The sequence below is a fragment of the Scleropages formosus genome, chromosome 3, assembly GCF_900964775.1.
Source record: "Scleropages formosus chromosome 3, fSclFor1.1, whole genome shotgun sequence".
NCBI classification, from domain to species: domain Eukaryota; kingdom Metazoa; phylum Chordata; class Actinopteri; order Osteoglossiformes; family Osteoglossidae; genus Scleropages; species Scleropages formosus.
In genome coordinates, this window is record NC_041808.1 from 4,644,078 (window position 1) to 4,664,566 (window position 20,489).

At 43.8% G+C, this 20,489-nt stretch overlaps 2 protein-coding genes across 2 annotated transcripts; one reads left to right on the forward strand and one right to left on the reverse strand.

Annotated features, from left to right (window-relative positions):
* Positions 1-561: 561 nt before the first annotated feature.
* Positions 562-3,644, reverse strand: LOC108931456 (tumor-associated calcium signal transducer 2-like). The gene is made up of 9 exons (XM_018747213.1): positions 3,294-3,644; positions 2,829-2,930; positions 2,232-2,493; positions 1,911-1,976; positions 1,762-1,825; positions 1,449-1,547; positions 1,164-1,361; positions 1,014-1,058; positions 562-902 (listed from the first exon to the last, which is right to left on the reverse strand). The coding sequence occupies exons 1-9, from the start codon at positions 3,355-3,357 to the stop codon at positions 864-866; spliced, it is 939 nt and encodes a 312-aa protein (XP_018602729.1). The 5' UTR covers positions 3,358-3,644; the 3' UTR covers positions 562-863.
* Positions 3,645-15,029: 11,385 nt separating this feature from the next.
* Positions 15,030-20,000, forward strand: calm2b (calmodulin 2b, (phosphorylase kinase, delta)). Its single transcript, XM_018747407.2, has 6 exons — positions 15,030-15,071; positions 16,112-16,141; positions 17,555-17,698; positions 17,797-17,903; positions 18,927-19,062; positions 19,536-20,000. The coding sequence occupies exons 1-6, from the start codon at positions 15,068-15,070 to the stop codon at positions 19,562-19,564; spliced, it is 450 nt and encodes a 149-aa protein (XP_018602923.1). The 5' UTR covers positions 15,030-15,067; the 3' UTR covers positions 19,565-20,000.
* The last annotated feature ends 489 nt before the right edge of the window (positions 20,001-20,489 follow it).

A 20,489-nucleotide genomic window follows, 5' to 3' on the forward strand; every position in this document is an offset into this window, starting at 1 on the left:
AAGCCAGAGCCTGACCTAGCAACACAAGGTGCAATGCCAAAGGGGAAGCCAATCTGTTGTAAGGCACCCCAAGGAGGGCTCAAACCTGTCACACAGCAGGCACCAACTGAATCCCCCCCAGTAACAAATTTGAAAGATTAAGTGATTTTATTGGGAAATATCTGGTTATATCTAGTTCCTTTGTGTGGTAGCATATTTTAGTTAAGCTCATTTGGGCTGCTTCCCATCCAGTCCTACATAGCCTTCCACACACTAGCCTTCTGAGAAGAGTGCTGGCAGCTGGAACTAGACATGTTAAGAATTGTCAGATAAAATCTGATATGGACATTACAGCCACTGGCCCGATGGGCCATTGACTCAGTAGCATTCAACATGTACATGTTTAGGTTGCCTCCACGCATTATCCTCAGCTTGGATCTTCAGTCATGGAGGGGTATGTGCAGTGAAGTGTCCAGTGTTCATTTTCCAGGAGTGTTGCCACCTCCCTCCAAAGCCCATTCATCATCTTGTAAAATGTTTAAATTGCAAGTGTTCTTAGAATACACAAGACCAAGGCTTAGGGTTATTTAACCAATGTTTTATTACATAAAGGCATACCACTTTATCTATATACAAAATTTTTAAAAAGCTTGTAAAGTTTAAAAAGGTCAGGGTCAGACCTGCCCTTCAGCTAGTTTTACATTATACAAGTCTTCAAGAAACCAAATGCTTTAGGGGAAAAACCCAGTGCCAACACTGGGTTGCAAGGGTGGGGGGGAATCACATCCAAGACAAGCCTTTCAAGTTTGAAGGTTAAGGCACAAGGAATGTTCCAGAACAGCCCATCATTCAGCTCCTGAAATGCAGGCCATCACCTCCTCAAGTTAGGATAGAGACTGCTGCATCTCATCCATCTCCCTAGGCTGCAAGAAGCAAAAAACCATTGAAAATCCATAAGCAATGGTTGAGCAGCATTGTTCACTTAACAGCCATGTAGACAACTCCTTGAAGAGAGTCGAGAGTTGCATTCTCACCTGCGTCTTCTCATACCGGGCACGTTCCCTCCTCCTGGCAAAGAACTGAAAGGACAAATGTGATCATGGTTAAACATCAGTCATATACACAATTCATTTCTCCCCCACTGGTGTGCAGATGTTTGCCTTTGAACCAAACATGGAACTCACCAGAATGAGTAGCCCAGCAACAACAGCAAGCACAACTACAACGATGACTGCAATTATTCCACCTGTCAGTCTCTTCATGGTGAAGGTAGGGGGTTTCTCATCCACATAGTATACCACAATGTTCTCAAAGTCCAGCTGCTGACCACCAACTGTGGGCTGGAACTTCTTCTCACCTTCAAAGAGTGGAAGCACCTTGACCTAGAAGAATGACCAGGAAACATGTGCTCTGGTAAGAGTGCCTCTGGCTTGATTTGAGGGGAAGGAGGGAAACAAAAACAAACTTACATCCTTCTCCATGTAGTAGGCCATGCGTGACAGGTCAACATTTCTGTTACCAACTGGTTTCACCACATCCACCACAACGACACGTGCCTGAGGGTCATACTAGAAGGGGAGGAAAAAGGTTTAACTTGGTTAAGTTAAATGAAACCATCTGTCCAGGGGACAAGAACTGGTCAAGAATAAGCTTACTTCCTTCTATTCTAGCACCCAAGTCACATCTTCAGAAGGACACATTAAAATTTAAATATATCAAAACAATTCCAGAGCTGGTAGTAAATTTTGTATATTGCAGTGGAAAAAGCCAAGTCCAAAGCACCTCAGAATTGTTCATGTAGCTGGCACTGAGATTGTAGCGAGACTCCATGGCAGCTCCCAAGGCCCTGCAGAAATATCAACGTTAGACTATTTGCCTATATGTGCAGTGGACACCAATCAACATACAAGGAAAACAAAGGGCAGACATACGCCTTCAGCTGAGTAGCATCAAGTTTTGCTTGAGTCTCTTTGTGCTTCAGCTCCAAGCGAATCCAGCTATGGCAGAAGGAACATTAACTGCAGCAGGTGTATGTGCTTTAACATTTAAATCTTCAAAGCTAGTTCCTTCATAAAGGACAAAGCCCACCAAATGCAATACAACAATGACATTAAGTTATACTTTGTCCTAAGGTTCACCAATCAGAACCAGTGTGTAAGTCAAATTGTACAAAGCAAAGTTTGATCAGGACAAACCCTCTGCCAAGTCAAGCATGCATTTGAGCATTGTGCTTAGAAAGGACTTGCACTCACTGTGTCTCCACCAGTTCACTGCAGGAAATGCCATCTTTGTCACCCTTGTCTGTGCGCCGTACACCAGCACTATTCACACACCAGCACTCATTTGTGTTGTTGCACTGCTTGGCTTTGAAGCGGCCGTCAATCTCGCACTCCGGGTCGTAGATGCCGTCGTTGTCCACGAAGGCGTGCTCGGTGGGCTTACCACCTGTGCGGGTTGACAAACCCTTCCTGGCACGGTACATCTCCGCCTTCATCAGGAAGCACTTGGGCACCACTGGCATCAAGAGATCATCATTAAGCAACAATTTCTGAGAAAAAGGCTTCAATTTACACTACCAAAGTTATAACAGCCCTTAGGCAGTAGAGCCCTGATAGAGACCAAGGCAATGTCAAGTTGACATGAATGCAATCTGGACTAGTGGAAGTCCACATTCCTGCTCCATTTGGACAGATGTTTACTGAGCACACGACTCTTGAAAACAAGGTGTCATGTTATAAGATGCCAAAATGCAGCCTTAATGTCCCCACCTGTTGTACCCTTTCATGAGCAACCACCACAAAAAAAAGCACCATTGAAAAAAGAAAAATAAAAAGCATGGCTTCACTTACAGGTAGAGCAGTTGAGAACCTGTTTTTCCCCATTTCCAACAGACACTGAGCACTGACAGGGGGTCCCATCACAAGTGGCCCACTTGAGGTATGGGCACTGGCCTGAGGAAAGCACAGCAGCACAGTTACTCTCTGCCTGTTGGGGGCAGATGAGAGCACTCCCTTGGTACAACCCCCCCCCCTCCCCTTTACATAGGAGGGGTGGAGAAGATCAGGTGTCCATGGGGCGTTGGCCATCCCAGAGCCCTACACCCGACCCTCTTTGTCTCGATGATGAGGTCACCAGAGAACGATCGGCGATCAGAGGCACGCACCAAATAGCCGTTAAACGAGTAATCGGTGTCAACGGCTCGCCTTCACAAACTACACAGTTCACTGCGTTTACGCAGGAAGGAGCGATTGTGCAATAGCGACTAATTTACACTGCGTAACAATTATAGGGAAATAATCAAAGCAGAGACTTACACTGAGCCCACGCGCCCACCACGAACGCGCACAGCCACAGGGCGAGCAGAACCAGGGACTTCATGGTGCTCTTCACACAGAGGATGAGAAACAGCAATCCGACACAGAGGACGCCGGAAGACCCGAGGAGTCAGCAGCCGTGCGAGATCTTTCAACGAAAGTCCCTAGTTTCGAACCCGAGTCCTGCGCGCAGCGGAGTTGACGCGTGTCGGGAGGACGGAAACCCCTCGAACAGGACAAAAGATCCTCGGTGTTTAAAGTTTAGAAGTTCAATCCGCTCAATTCCAGGAGGTAGCGGCTCTAGTAGACCCTCAACTTCGGTGGAACTTCTCCAAAATGAGCGCGCACCTGTCCTCCACGTACATTTATACACACACCTGCCGAGTGACGTCACCGAGTCCGCCCTGGTGAAACTCAAGGTGTGTCTTCACCTGTTTCTCAGCGAAAACACACACACACAAACGAATTGTGCACATGTGTGTTGTTGTTACTAAATCTCGCCGGTGTGAAACTGTTAGTCACCCGAAAACTGCGTCGCGTTTCTCTTTTTTGGACTCAAGTTTCGACGTTTGTCCAGAAATTAATATTAAGTCTTTGATGAAAACCCTTAAAAGTAGGGAAACTGTTTGAGACATTGTGGTCCCTTCCTATATTTGTGTTCTTCTTCTTAAAATGTACTGTATCTCAGTCATAACGGTGATGATCTAAACAGTTTTTCATCATTTTATATCATTTTCAAAATTTCACCATATTCATTTCAATATTTTTAAATATTGCATTTTGAAAGATGATACCGGTTTATTTTTTTCCTCCTATTTCGTACAGACAGACAAGAGACAAGGAATAATATTTAATAATAATAACAATAATATTTATTACTGTCTTGTTTAAACAAATATGCTGCTGCATTTTGTTATGTAGTACAAGAATAACATTTTGCCTGTGATATTTTGTCAGTGTAAACCATATTTGTTACCAACAATAATAACTGTTTCCAGTTGAGATGAACTTATTTTCTGGGGTAGTTGGGCTCAGGGGTTTATAGTGGCTTCATGTTCAAAATGACATTTTTCAAAGGAAGTTGGACAAAAATCCTTTTCCTGATGGTTTCTAACAGAGAAAAAAACAGAAAAGACCACAACATGCCAGTAACCACCTGCACACATGTAGAAGAATGTATAACATAATTTCTCAAGTCCAAAAAAATTTTCCAGTCATTTAATACATTTATAGAATGAAAGCAACTGACATTTGTTCATTTACATGTATTCATGTAGCAGGCGCTTTTCTCCAAAGTGACGTACATCTCATAGAAAATACAATTTGTTCATTACATTAGAAAGAGACATAGTTGCAGATGTGTGATTCTTAAGTGCAGTTGGTTTGTTTCTTTCCACCATATGAACCAAGTAGCTGCATAAAACTGTATCAGAATATCAAGGATTCCTGATCACCTTCCTAGTAATTTTTTTTTTTTTTTTAAACCTACATATAAACATTTACATTACATTACAGGAATAGCTGTGTAAAGATTTGTCCAGGTATAATCTTAAAGTAATGATGCTTGAACATTTACATGAACTTAAAAGATCAGCTTACACTGTTAAAGGTGCTTAGCCATTTGTACAGCACAGCAATTTACTGTGTCAGTTCAGGGTACATACACTGATCAAGGTTAGAGGGACAATTCAAACCTGGGTTCTTTGAGCTGAAGTCAGCAGTTCCAACAACTGCATTCTTAAGCAGCATTTTATACGTTTAGTAACACACACAGTCTGAATTGCTTGGCCCATACAGGGTCGCAGGGAGCCAGAGCCTAATCCAGCAACACAGGGTAAAGTGCTGGAGGGGGAGGGGACACACCCAGGACAGGACACCAGTCTGTCACAAGGCACCCCAAGCGGGATTCAAACCCCAGACCCACCAGAGCACAGGACCTGGTCCAACCCACTGCATCACTGCACCCCTGTTTAGTAACAGCAATGAGTTATATTAATATAAATCAGTAAGTTCATTTGATTTAATACATTTGTTCAGTTCCTCAGATTAGGGTGTAGAATGTAGAAATTATCATTTATTATCATCAGCAATTTTACAATTTCAAAATCACTTTGGTCTTCAATTGGTGATTTTTAAATATTGCAAGGTACCCTGTTTTTAATGGATTGGACACACTTTTACACATTTCCCACATTAAAATACATGTCTGGATCGAACCTCAGTTCCCTTGAAAGCCCCATCCTCTTGAAGAAGTTTCATTTGTTTCAGGTCTTTTTCAGGGGTCTTGCATAGGGATGGCTGGTGGCATAGTGGTTAGTGCTGCTGTGCTTGGATACAAGGGTTGTGGGTTTGATTCCCCCCTTTAACTGTACTACCCTTGAGTGAGGTACTAACCCTAAATTGCTCTGGTAGAATTGCCCAGCTGTATCAAGGGGTAAAAAAATTGTAACCTTAATGCTGTAAGTTGCTTTGGAGTAAAGTATGAACAAATGTGGTGTTGTGATGTGTGTGTGAAACCCCAGTCTTTGCTTAGAGAGGGACAGAGATCAGTGTGTGTACACACACACACTGAAAGTGTCCCTACTGTATCATACCTGCATTGGATTATTGCTGGTGTTGTTTCATGATGCCACAAGGGGAAGACCCTTTTTTTTTCCCCCATACTTTATTTCATACCACAAGAACAAGAATTAAAACCCTCCAACACTCCACATCACAGATCACAAACACAAAATCACATCCAAACATTTAATCACAAAAAACATTTCTCAACATAAACATGACAGGCCTTATTCATTCATCCAAACATCATCTCTTGTTACTAATACGAGGAGTGATAAGCATCAGAGTTTACATCAGAGTAACAAGCGTAAATATCCATTATAACAACAAAACCTGGGACTTCAAACCCCTTAACCATTAAAACTGCTTTTAAAAAAAACAAGAAATACATGTGTGTTACACCCACAAGCGCCCATGTCAAACTTTTACACTCTAGTTTTATTGTCATTAGAAACCATAAACATTCATACAGCACACACCTAAAACTAAAAACATTATTAAATTCTACATTTATTATTAGTTTCTCTACAAAGGCTGAAACTAAAAAGAGAAACGTGGCGCTGCTGTGTGCAGTCCCGTCTTTGTACGCACATGCAAATGAACCGCGGTGTGAATTTGAATGACCTCACTGCTGCTGTGTGTCTCTCTGTCCCTCCCGGGCCGGACAGTTTGAGATTCCTGGTCTCTCTGCCCTCACCTGTTCAACTCTGTGTTCTATTTAATATTTATTTCTTAGCATGAATTAAACTCATCTTTTTCATGTGATTTAAATAGTGATGACACATATGAAAAGAAATATTCATTCCTGCAGAGCCTGACACTCCCAGGTCAATTATATAAGAGTTTGTGATTTGTTTTGTTGGATTTTGTATCTCAAACTACATTTTATGCAGCACGGTTTTCATAATTTCCCTTGAACTGTATGACTTCCATCTACACACACACAGTCTGAAACCGCTTGTCCCAAGCAGGGTCGCAGCAAGCCAGAGCCTAACCCAGCAACACAGGGCATAAGGCTGGAGGGGGAGAGGACACACCCAGGGCAGGGTGCCAGCCCATCACAAGGCACCCCAAGCAGGACTTGAACCCCACACCCACAGGAGAGCAGGACCCAATCAAACCCACTGCACCACCACACCCCCATCTTTCATCCTTCCATTCAATTTCAATACTTGCTTCTCCTGAGTGGAGTTGTGGTGGACTGGAGCCTATCCCAGAACCATTGGGCACAAGGCTGAGAGGGGGTGCACCCTAGACCCCTAGGACCCCAGGGCAAGTGAATGACTCGTGTTTATTATTTGATTGTTTGTGTTTATTATTTGATTGATGACTGGAGGTTATACTGTTGTCTGGGGGAGGGTGCTTGACAGGACAGCTGGTAGCGTAGTAGTTAGAGCTACTGCCTTTTGACCCAAAGGTTGCAGGTTCAATCTCCTTTTCTGGCTATACTACCCTTGAGCAAGGTATCTACCCTAAAATTACTCCAGTAAAATTACCCAGATTGGTGAATGACTGTAAGCATGTAATAATAGTGACCTTAACAGTATAAGTTGCTTTGGAGGGAAGCATCAGCTAAATGAATTAATGTAACTTGCAGTTTGAATAACTGTGTCTACATTTATCTGACACTTTTCGTCAAAGCACACACACACACACACATTTTCAGAACCGCTTGTCCCATACGGGGTCACGGGGAACCGGAGCCTACCCGGCAACACAGGGAGTAAGGCCGGGGGGGGAGGGGAGGGGACACACCCAGGACGGGACGCCAATCCGTCACAAGGCACCCCAAGCGGGACTCGAACCCCAGACCCAGTGAAGAGCAGGACTGTGGTCCAACCCACTGCGCCACCACACCCCTCTTTTTGTCAAAGCAATTTATAATATTAATTATTTACCCATTTATACAGCTTGGAAATTTTGCTAGAGAAATTTTAGGGTAAGTACCGTGCTTAAGGGTACTACAGCCGGAGGATTCAAACCTGCGACCTTTGGGTCCAAAAGCAGCACCTCTAACCACAACTGTACCAGCGGCCCTTGCTATTAATAAAGTGTGAGGGTGGAAAAACTGTGTTGTGTTTATTCTTTTTAAAGTATGTTTTTATGGAGTCAATGATAGTGAAATCTGTAATATGTAGATTGTGAGATCAGAGGATGTAAAAATGGTTTGGTGTCATTTTATAATTATTTTATGATTCCGGTACATTAATTTTGGGAATATGAGAATCTTCGAGTCATATATTAATTTGCAAACTGTGTGTACTGGTGTTTGTGTTTCTGAGGTGGGCTGAGAACCGTAGAGAATAAGGAGGATTTCACAGACACGGTTGTTCATGATGACGACAGTCCTGTATTTTGTTGTGCCGTTTTACTGCTACTTTTACTAGATTTGGATTTTAACGCTGTGGCGCTTTCATTTGTTGCATTTGGCCTAATAAAGGAAAAAGTTAAACTCTTGCCAGCGACCATTCCAGTTCGGTGGCCCTTTGCTCTCGTCGCCCAAGTTTGTCCGTCTTCTCCTCGACTTCTCACCATGTTGTTTTACCAGTTCTCTTGTTTACTAAGAACTGGGAGCCATTGCAGATATACCAGAATTCCCAGTTTTGAGAAACAAATAAATACTTTGCTAAACACACAGTGAGCAGTGACACTTTGTGTAATGACAATGATGGAGGCAATAACAGGGCAGCTTTGGTGTTTTATGTCGCTTATCACAATTGGTGTTAAAAGGATATAAATATAAACTTTTATGGCTCTTTATGGTTTTATATTTGATAATGAGAGATTGATGCTCATGAGCTATGGGCCACACACACACTGTCTGAGACCGCTTTCCCAGGCGGGGTTGTGGGGGCGATGCTTGTCTGCCGTGGGCAGGACTCGAACCCCAGACCCACCAGAAAGGCGGACCCGGCCAAGCCCGCTGCGCCACCATGCTCCCCCTGCAACCCCCCCTCCATAGTTCTCAACACTTCCTTTTCACTAAACAGAAAGATGTGTCCCTTCGGTCCACTGTTTCCGGGGAGGACGGTCACCTGTTGACCTGGTCATTTCACCTGTGTCCAATTTCCCTAAAAGCGTCCCGACTTACACACCACATGACCAGTGTTTACCTTTTCTTGTCTTATCAGGCAGACTGCTTGTTTAGGCAATAAAGACACTGTGGAGTGTAATAAAACACTGTGGGTGCGCTATGTGAACGCAGATTAACACCAGTCCTGGAGTAACTTACGCTGTCACTCGCTCCCTCACACTGGAAATGGCTTTAAACTCTTACTCTGGTTTGTACTTTGCTTTATTGAGACAAAAATGAATAAATGAAAATGTATCCTGGGAAGAGGCTCTAAGAAATGTTTACCTAGAGATGTGTAAATTTCACTGTTTGGCAAAAATCAGTTCAGGGTTAGTATACTGATCAAGTGTAGTACAGCAGGGGGTGGGATTCAAACCTGCAACCTCTGAGTTCATTGGCAGCAACACTGAACATTACACCACCTTCTGCTTATGATGGAGAGCTTCTCACAACCTTTTACATATTTATACAGGCGGATAGCTTTCAAGAGAGGAATTCAAGGTGAGTACCCTGTTCAATTGCAGTACCTTTGACCAAGGTACTTATTCTAAATTGCTCCAGTAAAATTACCCAGCTGTATAAATAAGTAAATAATTGTAAAGTACCTTAACATCCTAAGTCGCTTTGGAGAAAAGTGTCAGTTAAATGAATAAATGTAATTGTACTTTAGCACGTGGAACTTGAACCTAGAACCTTTGAGTGTTAGGCAGCAGCTCTGCGAGGGTTTCGAGGGTGAAAGCGGTAATTTGCAGAACTGAATTAAATTTTTTTTTTTTTAAATATATTTCAGCACAGGCAGTTCGACTGATGTTAAATGGGAAAATTTCCTGCGTCCTCGTTGGGCGACAGATATTCTGGATGACGGGAGGAGAATGTTATCCGTCTGAAAAATCTAGATGAAACTGACTGTAGGAAAAGCCGCGAGGCACCATGACTCACCGGTGTGTCATGATGCCTCGCGGCTCTTCCTACGGTCTCCATCCTCACAGATTCCTCCTATGGATGATGTGGTGAAAAACATCTTCTGGTACATGAATGCTTAGGAAAAAAAATGTTTTTTACATTTTACATATCATGCTTTTTCATGCTGGGAAATTTCTATGTTATAAACAAATACCTTTTCTATACGTTTCCCTAACTGAATGAAACAAATAACCTTTTTTTACATTGTTACATGTTTGGGGCAGTAGGTGGCGTAGTGGTTAGGGCTGCCATCGTCCACTCAAAGGATACAAGTTTGAATCCCACCTCCTGTTATAGTACTCTTGATCAAGGTACCCTGAACTGATTTGGTAAAATTTACCGTGCTGTACTATTCACTATGTAGCCAAACACTGTAAATCGCTTTGGATAGAATATGATGGTCCTTTACTGATCCCTGCAGGGAAATTCTCACTTTGTAAAAAAAAAGATAAAAGAATATTAATGTAATTAATACTCACACTTCACCCGACTTTTCTCAACCAAAGAGATGTAACTTATAGAAACTGTTTTCATTTTCAGTTTTTTTTCCAGTTGATATGCCATTCTTACCCTCTTACCGTAGTACATAATATGCCACAGACCGGTTTGTTTTTGACAACAGGCGCTGGAGCAGTAATGCAGCAGCCGAGGTGAACCACACCTTGGGATTCAAATACCTCCATGACCCTGAGCTTCCTGCTCAACCTGTTTGGTCACACTGTTGCCATGGAGACACCAGACTTCTCTCTTTCTGTTTGACAACGGAAGTGTCCAAAATTTGGACCAGATCAAGAGCGAGGAGGAAGACAGATATGCCATGTCTTAGTTTGGATTAGCTGCTGAGGACTTCACCTGGATTGGACACTTACCTAAATCAGATATAGGTGAGAAATAATTGTGCAGCCTCCAACTGCACAAGTGAAACGTCTCGCCCGTATTGTAGATCTCATACCTGGCGTGGTTACAAAACACACTTTTTCCCCATCAAAGGCAACATCACCATAGCGTGAGAAGCTGACAGACCTCACAGACTGTGACGTACCATGGTAAAACCGCATCATGAGATAATATCGCTATATGTAACTGACAGTCATAATACCTGGCTCAGGAAGCACTGTATTGCAGAAGAAGTACCAGGTTAGTCCTCATTTTAATCCACCCACCATCAGTTGTCCAACCAGAGCAGGAATGGGAGGCGAACCCATGATGGCTTCACACACAATACTCCTACTCTGGAGAGACGTACCTGCAGGAGACTCACACAATGGGACGCAATGGGACGCAATGGGACAGGATGGCAGGACACCGAGCCTTGGCAATGCCCTTGTTCTCCCTTCTGAGTTTTCAAATGAAACAAACCATTGTCTACGTGTCTGCCCACTAATAATGGAACTTGTGCCCCCAAAAAACTGACCTTTCACAGACAAAGGTGTCATTGGGCAGAAAACAATGAGAGAATTGTGTATTTTCATTGTGGACCATCAGCGCCCCCTTCTGGCAGCCTAAAGAAGTCGTTACAAAAGCTGGAGAACCTTCAGTCAGTCAGCTCAACCTGTCAATCAACTCATCAAATCAATCAGCTCATCCTGTCAATCAACTCATTTGATCGATCAGCTCATCCTGTCAATCAACTCAGCTGATCGATCAGCTCATCCTGTCAATCAACTCATCTGATCAATCAACTCATCCTGTCAATCAACTCATCTGATCGATCAGCTCATCCGCTTAATCAGCACACATGGAGTCATGGCCTATAAACAATCCACATAAATGTCTTTAAGTGGGGCAGCAAGTGGTTAGAACTGCACCCACTGGACTCAGCACCTCCAGTGCCCTGGAGCAAGGTGCTTACCCTAAATTTTACCAGGAAAAAAAAAAAAAAAAAATTACCCTCCTGTATGAATAAGTAAATTAAGCCTCTTTAGAGGAAAGTATAAGCTAAAGAAATAAATGTAAATATGAAAGTTGTAACTGGAAAAGGGATGCAATTACCCTACTGTGCCACTAGGTGTCAAATGAGCAGTAGGTTATGGACAATATTATAGTCCAGTCCAGTTGAGGCCCATGAAGACAATGATGGCACATGGTGTCGTCTCTAGAGCCCCTCTTCAGTCTCCCCAGACGAGGTCACAGGGACCTTCTCGTTATTGTATTTTATTTTTGTATTTAATATATTAACTGATCCTTTTCGCTAAACAAACTTACACAGCTGACGGTCTCACGCCTTCAGACCTTTATAACGCAAGATATTTTTGAAAGCAGTTAAGGGTCTACATGTCAGCTCCACCCAGAGTAAGAGAGTGAAAGAGAGAGGAGTGAGAATGAGGAAGTGATAGAGAGGGGCTGCATATTGTGACAGATCCTGTCTTCGAACCTGCGTGAACCTGTGTGTGTCTCTGTGACTTACCTGGCCCCAGCAATGCCACTCCTGGCTCTGCTGCCTCAGTCATTTCCAGGAATCTGCCTCGGGGGACTCTAGATGACAGGAACATGCTGGGTACCTGTGGCGTTGGACTTGCTCACCTGGCAGGTGTAGCGACACACCGGGTCACCGAGTCGCCCACAACCCGCCGGCGCCTTCCAGCACCAGATGGTGCTTCAGAGAGACGAACCTGCGGGGAAGTCGCAGCGCCTGTCTCCTGTTTCTCCTGTTAGACATTCACTCAAGAGAAATTCCATTTTTGCGTGTTTATTATGCATCATTATCTAATGCATTTTACATTTTTATTAATTTCATCCTTACTGTACAAATGCAGATTAGGTGCTTTGCATATGTTATTCAACATTGGAAAACAGTCCCCAGGCATGTGGAACAGAGGTTTTTTCCTGACCATCTTGGCTCCAGGTGCATGTCAAGTTATAATCTTAGTCTATTTCATAACTTTGACCTTAAAAATGTTGGAATAACTGGGTGCGAGATTTACTGATCTCGCCGAGTCCAATCGCGTGCGACTGCATGACCGCGGATGGCTTAGCAGCACAATGCGCCGACTAGGAAAAAGGTTTTTGTTTGTGCTTTTGAACGTTAAGGACACAAAGCTGGACCAGTCTGGACAAACAAAAAACAAACAAGCTGACAGACGGGGATGGGGGGGCATGAGTGGACGGAGATGGCGCTGAGTGTCGCTGATGCCCATGTAGCAGATTCCTGAAAGACTGGAGATGGAGAGTGATGGTGAGACGCAGGAAGGCAAATATGGAGGGAAAGACATGAAATAACTTGAAAGAAAGAACAGTTTGAGAAAGACAAAGCTGGACAGAGAAGGAGATAAGCAGGTGGTTGAGGGATACAGAGGAGAATAGAGGCTGATCAACAGGGGCGGAGGAGATCGAAGTCATTTACAAAGATAGAGAAAGAGAGGAGTATAGCAATATTTACACTGGGACATCTGTCCTCCTTCAGGACGACGATAGTAAGGCCATGGAACAGCGGACAGAGTGATGGTGCCCAGGTCAACGCTCATCCTTCAGTCCCATCCTCACAACAGACCTGTCCTACTGCTGTGTTTGTCCACGCTTTGCAGCTCCAGGACTGTAGAGTCTGAAAGATCTTGGACTGTCCACCACAGAGACATCTTTATGTGTCTGTTTACACTGTGTGTTTATGGAGTTATGGACTTATTTTGCTGATAGCAGAGAGGTTAGCGCTACTGCCTTTAGACCCAAAGGTCATTGGTTCAGGTCTCACCTCCAACTATAGTACTCTTGAGAAAGGTACTAACCCTAAATTGCTTCCATAAAATTGTTCAGCTGTATGAATGGGTGAATAATGGTCAATAGCTTAATATTCCAAGTTGCCTTGGAGAAAAGCATGAGTAATTGCCTGTTTATTCATCTGTTACCACAGAGATACTAAGTGTACAGTTTTTTACAACTAATTTTCATTTTCCTAAAACTTGACAATCACTAGTTTAAGGTTGGTGTGATATGTGGGTTAAGGAGTTTTACCAACAATACTGTGTAATAGGTAATAAACCCACATGTACAAACAGGCAATTTCCTATATTTTATTCCTCTTCATGTATATAATATAGTAATAAATATTCTGTCTATCAGAAGAATATTGAATATTCCTTTCTGATGGACTTTGGTACTGGGTGTATGTGTTTGAGGGTGTGTGTGTCAGCAGCTGCCCTTCATCAGCAGTCGTGGGGTGATGGCGAGGTGACAGGCAGCAGATGGACTGGATCCCTGTCAGAGAGGGGCATGCTGGGAAAAAGGCCTGCTGTCTCTGCCCCGGGCCCCGTGGAACCCACTTTGCCCGGTTTTGACATTCATTGCAGAAGACAGGAGCGAAATCCCATCCAGCGCTGGCCCAAAACACCCCTGTTCGCCCCTCGGGACCTTTTACGTTCACTGTCACATCTGCTGTGTGTGTGTGTGTGTGTGTGTGTGTGTGTGTGTGTGTGTGGGGGGGGGGGCATCTCGGGGAGCCTGCGGCACCACGTCGCTTTGTTTCCAGTGCTAAATGAAATCCCATGGGCTGTGCATACACATCCCCCCCCCCACACACACACACCTGGGGCAGCTCTTTACTCTCTGATCAATAAACTATAATAAAGCCATCATTCATAATTGTCGGGGCACAGACTGAAATACACTCTCTCTGGGTTTGGGGCTCATGCACTGTGTGTGAACCCATGCGCGAGGCACGTGACAAGCACAAAACACACACCAGAGGTGTGCTGTATGAATGTGTAATAAACTTGTAATAAACGTGCAAAGATGAAGGTGCCCGCGCGACTCGGCTTAGCAGGGGGGTCTGTCGGTAGCCCTGGCGACCACCCGTGCGCAGCACCACGTGACCACCCCGCCGTGGCGCCCGTCCTGCGGGTCCGAGCGGGTGACGCATTGCGGGTATGAACGGACCAATCAGTGACGAGCTCAGCCCAGCGCCGCGGCACGTAGCGCTCCGCCGTAAGATAGTCCCCAAATTTATTCGTTATATATTCAGTCATCCCCGGGTCAAAATCACACAGTTTTACGCGAAAGTGAAAATACGGGTTAGGCTTTAAGTGCGGTCATTTTATGGGCTTCTCTTGCGGTTTGGTGAGTTGGTTGCTATGGTGGCGGATTGATACTAAGGAACGTGCCGCGTTGATGAAAAGCGCTCTGTGGTCAGGCGGTCAGTCGAGTTTATCCACAGACGAGCGCGAGGGCGAATAAAAAACACAAAATGGTGAGTAGAAAATTTGGGTTTTCTCTTTTAGAAACGCTGTGTGAACGAGTGTTTGCGCCATATTTTTTATTCTTCAGAGGGTGGGTCATTCATTGTTAGACTCGGGTTCTCCGCAATCGATCCGATCGGTTTTTTTAATTGACTGACACAACACGCGATCAATCAGAATGAGTTATTTACAGCGATCGTAATCACTAGTTTATTTATATTAATCATTAACAGCGACTAATGTCGCAGAAATAATCATTACTGACTTAAAGTCAGTAATTGTCGCTGTTAAATTATCATTATTACTAGTGTCTTATTTTCCTTATATTGTATAGTCAGTCATACTGTTTCATTAGATTGTTACAGTGATCAATAACTTACTATTAATAATCTGTTACTTCTATTGATGACTATTGATATACTATATCAGTGACCATAGTGACTGTTGCAGTGATCATTAGTAACTTGCTACAGTGATAATCAATAAATTACTATTACAGTGGTCAGTGACTGTGTTAGTGATCATTGTTGACATACTATTACAGTAATCATAGTTATTGTTACAGTGATTGTGAATAACTGGCTACTATAGTGATGATCAGTAAATTACTATTATAGTGATCTGTTGATATACTGTTACAGTGATCATTAGTGATTGTTGCAGTGATCATTAATAACTTGCCATTATAGTGATAATCAATAGATTACTAATACACAGGGATTATTAGGGACTGTTACAGTGATCATTAATGACTTACTCTATGATAGTGATGATTATTAACTGTTACAGTGGTCATTTGTGGTCTTGAGGGGTGTGACCTGCCCCTTATTAAAGAAACTGTACTGTTATCAATGGACCTTGTTTCTACCTCCCATCAACAGTGTTTTACTATGATGGTGAACAAGGTGTCTTTGTACATTTGGACTTTTCAGTAGATGGTTCAGGTTTGTCCTCAGTGACAGAAATGCCTTTTGTGGAAGTGGCCTTGATTTTTTGTTTTTGAAACTCTCCGCAAGGCTCGTTTTTGACCCTTTGCTTTGTGTCTCTCCAGGCTGATCAGCTGACAGAAGAGCAGATCGCTGGTAAGGGGGCCTCACCTTTTTCCCTTCCCCACCCCATACATCTCCTGCTCTCCTCAATTGTTCCTGCCTGGACGGAGTCCCACTGAAGGCTTCATTCACTCGCTGTCCTGCCTTTTATGGCCTTCTGTGGTCGGCGATCCGCATGAATTAACTCGTCTTCCTGCTTGATGGCCTTTGGGAGGCATATGGAATCTGCTGGAAGCCCAGCTGAGGGTTGAGCCATGTGTTGAGGAGTTATCAAGGCTGTTTTAAAGGCATTTTTGAACATGTTTTGGTCCACTTGGTAACAAATGGGCTTGAAGCTCAAGCTTTGTTGCTGTGGTTTTCAACCTGGCCATAAGGCTGCAGTTCATCCCATCCAAGCACAGTGAAGGGAGAACGAGAAGCTGCATGTGCCTCAGGCCTTTGGTCGATCCCCATGCTTCTGTCACGTGGTGATGTGGGAAGCTCTTAGCTGCAGCGCTCAGGAGATATTTGGTTAGTAAAACACCCTCATCCCGGATAACTTGTACGGTTTACAACTTGGCACTTAACCCTTTTTGTTCTGCTGGATGTACTCTGGTGAGGTTGGTCATAGATCCTGGGTCTACTGCTCTGCTTCTCAATGAGTAAAGATGCTGTTGAGTTCACTGCAAGTCATGTAGTCAAGGTACATGTGGATGTAGCTCGCCGTTACTCATGATCTTGGCACACTGATTGTGTTTCCAACCAAGATGCCTTTCCACACCTTCTGGGGTTTGTGTGTCATTGACACTTTTTTTTTTTTTTTTTTTTTTTTTTTAAACTGCAGTCTTTTGGGTTACCATACAGAAGTACTTGAGTGTGTAGAACTGGATGGTAAGACCATGTAACTTTATTGTAGAGGAAACATTTGGCCCTACATATTTACTTTGGAAGAACTCTACTGTCCAGTAAACTCTTGCTATGAGACAGAACAGCCTTTGGGTTGCAGCTCCTCTAGTTTCTCTGCTTTCTGGTGTGAGCCTTGTCTCAAATTAAGATGAGTTTGGGGGTTGATGTGAGCCAAGCATGCTGCCATTGCCTTGGTGACCAGTTATCATGGCTTTTTTCCTATCAGTCAAGGGCTGTTGGCTTTGCTTCCTTAGTAATGCAGTTTAACCTGTCTTTTTACTCAGAGGAACACGGTGAAGAATTTCTTTGCACTAATTAGAGTTTTTGACTGAATGAAAAGAGGTCCTCCCCCTGGGTGGTTTATCAGTGATACCTGATGACACACAAAGAACAACCATGGAATTCAAGAACTTGCATTTAGACTTCATGATAATTTGAAATGTTGTGTTGTTGAAGTTGAGGATACTGCCCTGTTTTTCTGTTGTAGAGAAATTTTCAGGACTTTAAAGAAAAAGCTGAGTAAGTGTCTGAACTTTGATCCTTGAATCCATTTCTCTCCAGAGTTCAAGGAGGCGTTTTCGCTATTCGACAAGGATGGTGACGGCACCATCACCACCAAGGAGCTGGGCACGGTGATGCGCTCGCTGGGCCAAAACCCCACGGAGGCCGAGCTACAGGACATGATCAACGAAGTGGATGCTGACGGTCAGTTGAGCTGTCAGTCCTGCCCTTTTGTCTCACCAGTGGCCTGGAGCCCTTTGTTGAAGGTTCTTTCTCTGTTTTCCCTCCACTCATTTCTCTAGGAAATGGCACGATAGATTTCCCCGAGTTCCTAACCATGATGGCAAGGAAGATGAAAGACACAGACAGTGAGGAGGAGATCAGGGAAGCCTTCCGTGTGTTTGACAAGGTACTAACAACCGTAGAACCTGGCTGGAACTAAAGTCGGACCCGTGTGATCTGTTGGGGCAGGACTGGGTAAAGTTCTACAGTCAGCACGTGGGTTCGGGGTAAGAAACAGAACATCTTGCCAGCTCCTTCACAGGACCGCAGTTGGTTGTTGGTGACAATCAAAAGAGTAGGATTTCAAGGGCTGAACCACATCATACCTTTTGCTGATATCTTCTCCCCCCCCCACTTTTCTAAACTAAATTATTTATTTTTATAGCACGCTCTTCACATCATGGTGGCATCCTAGTGCTGGATGGAGTTCCAGGGAAAGATCCATACAGAACAGCAGTAATTTTAGTTAGCTGTAAGGCTAAGACATCTGGCAGCTGAGGAGAGGAAAACAAAACAACTTCCACTACAAGTAGAAAAAAGTAGAACGAGACTTTTTCTGATTTTTGGTTATGTTAGCTGCACTATCGAAAAACTTTATTCTAATTTACAATAAGATGCCAACCCCCCCAGCAGCTGTTTTACTGGTTGCATGTGTTATTTTGTAGACTGTAGAATGAACGTTTTTCATTGAACACTTTTCAGCATTGTGTGTGGCAGTGGTATTTACGTATGTAGGACTCATTTGCATTGTATCATCTAAGAGGTATGAATAATACTACATGGGAAATGGTGAAAAACCGAAGTTGGTAATTAATACCAAAAACCACCGTCTAGTATTAAGTTTCATTCTTCATGTCTGACTAGTTGGTTGTTGTTGAGGTACCAGGACTTTGAACATCACTCGTTATGGCTGAACCGGTTTGTTGGGTTGGGCTCAGTTTACACCGCACCAGTGCGGCAAGTTGACACGCACAGACTTGTGGGTGGGGGGGGTGGGATTTGCATGAAACCAGAATTTGGGATGGGATGCTGTTAGGTGTGGTCATTTAGTGTGTTGCACAGAGTGTAGCCATGATTCTAGGTTAACTGTGAGTAGAGTGTTGGGTCAAAACCCTGGGTGTGAGGTGACTAAGACTGTACACTGATACAGGATGGTAACGGCTACATCAGTGCAGCAGAGCTGCGCCATGTCATGACCAACCTGGGTGAGAAGCTGACAGACGAGGAGGTGGATGAGATGATCAGGGAAGCAGACATCGATGGCGATGGGCAGGTCAACTATGAAGGTGCGTTAGAACCCGCGTTGGGCCGGTTATTCCTGCTTCCATAATGGACACATCTTAAATTCTCACAATTTTTTTCTCTCTGTGACTTTGTCTGCTAATGTGCTGCTTCTGGCTTTTTTTTTTTTTTTTTTTCCCCCCTTCCCCTCTTAACCATCATCACTCTCTGCCTTCTTGAGGTCGCATCACTCCTTTCTGCTATTTGCATCAGTGAAATTAAACTGTCCGTTGGGTGATGTTTGAATGCCACTGGAGGAGGTGTTCAGCAGCTGGGTTCTCATATCTGTTCTCTGCTCTGCTGCATCTCATGCTTAGATATCCAGAGCTTCCCTCTCACGTTATCTGGCCTCAGCTCACTTTTTCCAAACGGACTCGCATCCTCTCACTACCTTTTTTTGGTACAGCAAAATTGTGCTCTTTTCAAATTTTTTGTTCCACTTTGGTCTCATTCCTCTTCTTTCTTCCCCCCCCCACAGAGTTTGTACAGATGATGACAGCCAAGTGAAGGCCTTGTACAGAATATATTTGTACAGAATTTCTTGCCTTTTTTTTCTTTTTGTTTTTTCCTCTTACATTTGTCCCGCCCCACCCTGGCGCCCCCCCTCCTGCTCTCCAAAAGAAATGCATGTGTATCACTTTGGATTCCAGTTCTCATGCCTGTGTCTGTCTGCTGCTGCCGTTACCTTGTAAGTTAAGGGACAGTCACATGGGCGAGGCTCTCGGGGCGACAGGTGTCGACCCCAGGCCCCGCCCCCTCCAGCTTTGCATTGCTGGCCAACTGAGGCCTTCGGTTGAATTAGAATCAGCAGCAACGTTGGCATGTAAACATTTTCAACGTGGAGACGACACTGCATGGACTACGGACTATTATATATGGAAACTCAGCATTGCACTACTGCAGAATAAGGAAAAAAAAAAAAAAAAAAACGGGTGTATTGCATCATACACAACTTAATTTTTTTTTTTAATGTGTTCTGTACTCAAGACTATGCCTTTTAACATTTTAGTTACTTTATAATTTTTTTCCAACGTGAAGCACATACTTTGCCTTGACGAATTCATTCCAAGTTGTATATTTGTTTCCAATAAAGTGCGAAAATGTAAAGACATACCTGGAGCGTACAAATGTGTTTTGTAAAGGAGCTGGGGATGCGTGTGTCATTTGAAAAGGGCTTGCGGGAGCAGAAAAAGGGCCCTCCTCAGGCTGCATACATTAGTCATTCATGTTCTGAAACCTTCCTGTTTGTTCATCGCTGCCAAGTCTCAGTTATGTGCCGAGGGAAATGAATAAGTGCCGCTCAGCTCTATCAAGGGGCAGCATGGGGCAATAGAGCTCCATCAGGAGGGCAGCAGGCAGCCCAGCACAGCCTGAGCTATGCTGATGTGTTTAGTGTAAATGGAAGTTATAGTTATATACACACACATGCAAT

What these genes read in the sequence shown, in the direction of transcription:
- LOC108931456 (XM_018747213.1), bottom strand. Translation starts at nt 3,357, where the DNA reads ATGAAGTCCCTGGTTCTGCTCGCCCTGTGGCTGTGCGCGTTCGTGGTG. An exon ending in GCTACATGAACAATTCTGAG is followed by an intron (nt 1,548 to 1,761) that starts GTGCTTTGGACT and finishes CTCCCCTTCTAG; the next exon opens with TATGACCCTCAGGCACGTGT. An exon ending in CCCGGTATGAGAAGACGCAG is followed by an intron (nt 903 to 1,013) that starts GTGAGAATGCAA and finishes TGCTTCTTGCAG; the next exon opens with CCTAGGGAGATGGATGAGAT.
- calm2b (XM_018747407.2), top strand. An exon ending in CAACGAAGTGGATGCTGACG is followed by an intron (nt 17,699 to 17,796) that starts GTCAGTTGAGCT and finishes TCATTTCTCTAG; the next exon opens with GAAATGGCACGATAGATTTC. An exon ending in CCTTCCGTGTGTTTGACAAG is followed by an intron (nt 17,904 to 18,926) that starts GTACTAACAACC and finishes ACACTGATACAG; the next exon opens with GATGGTAACGGCTACATCAG.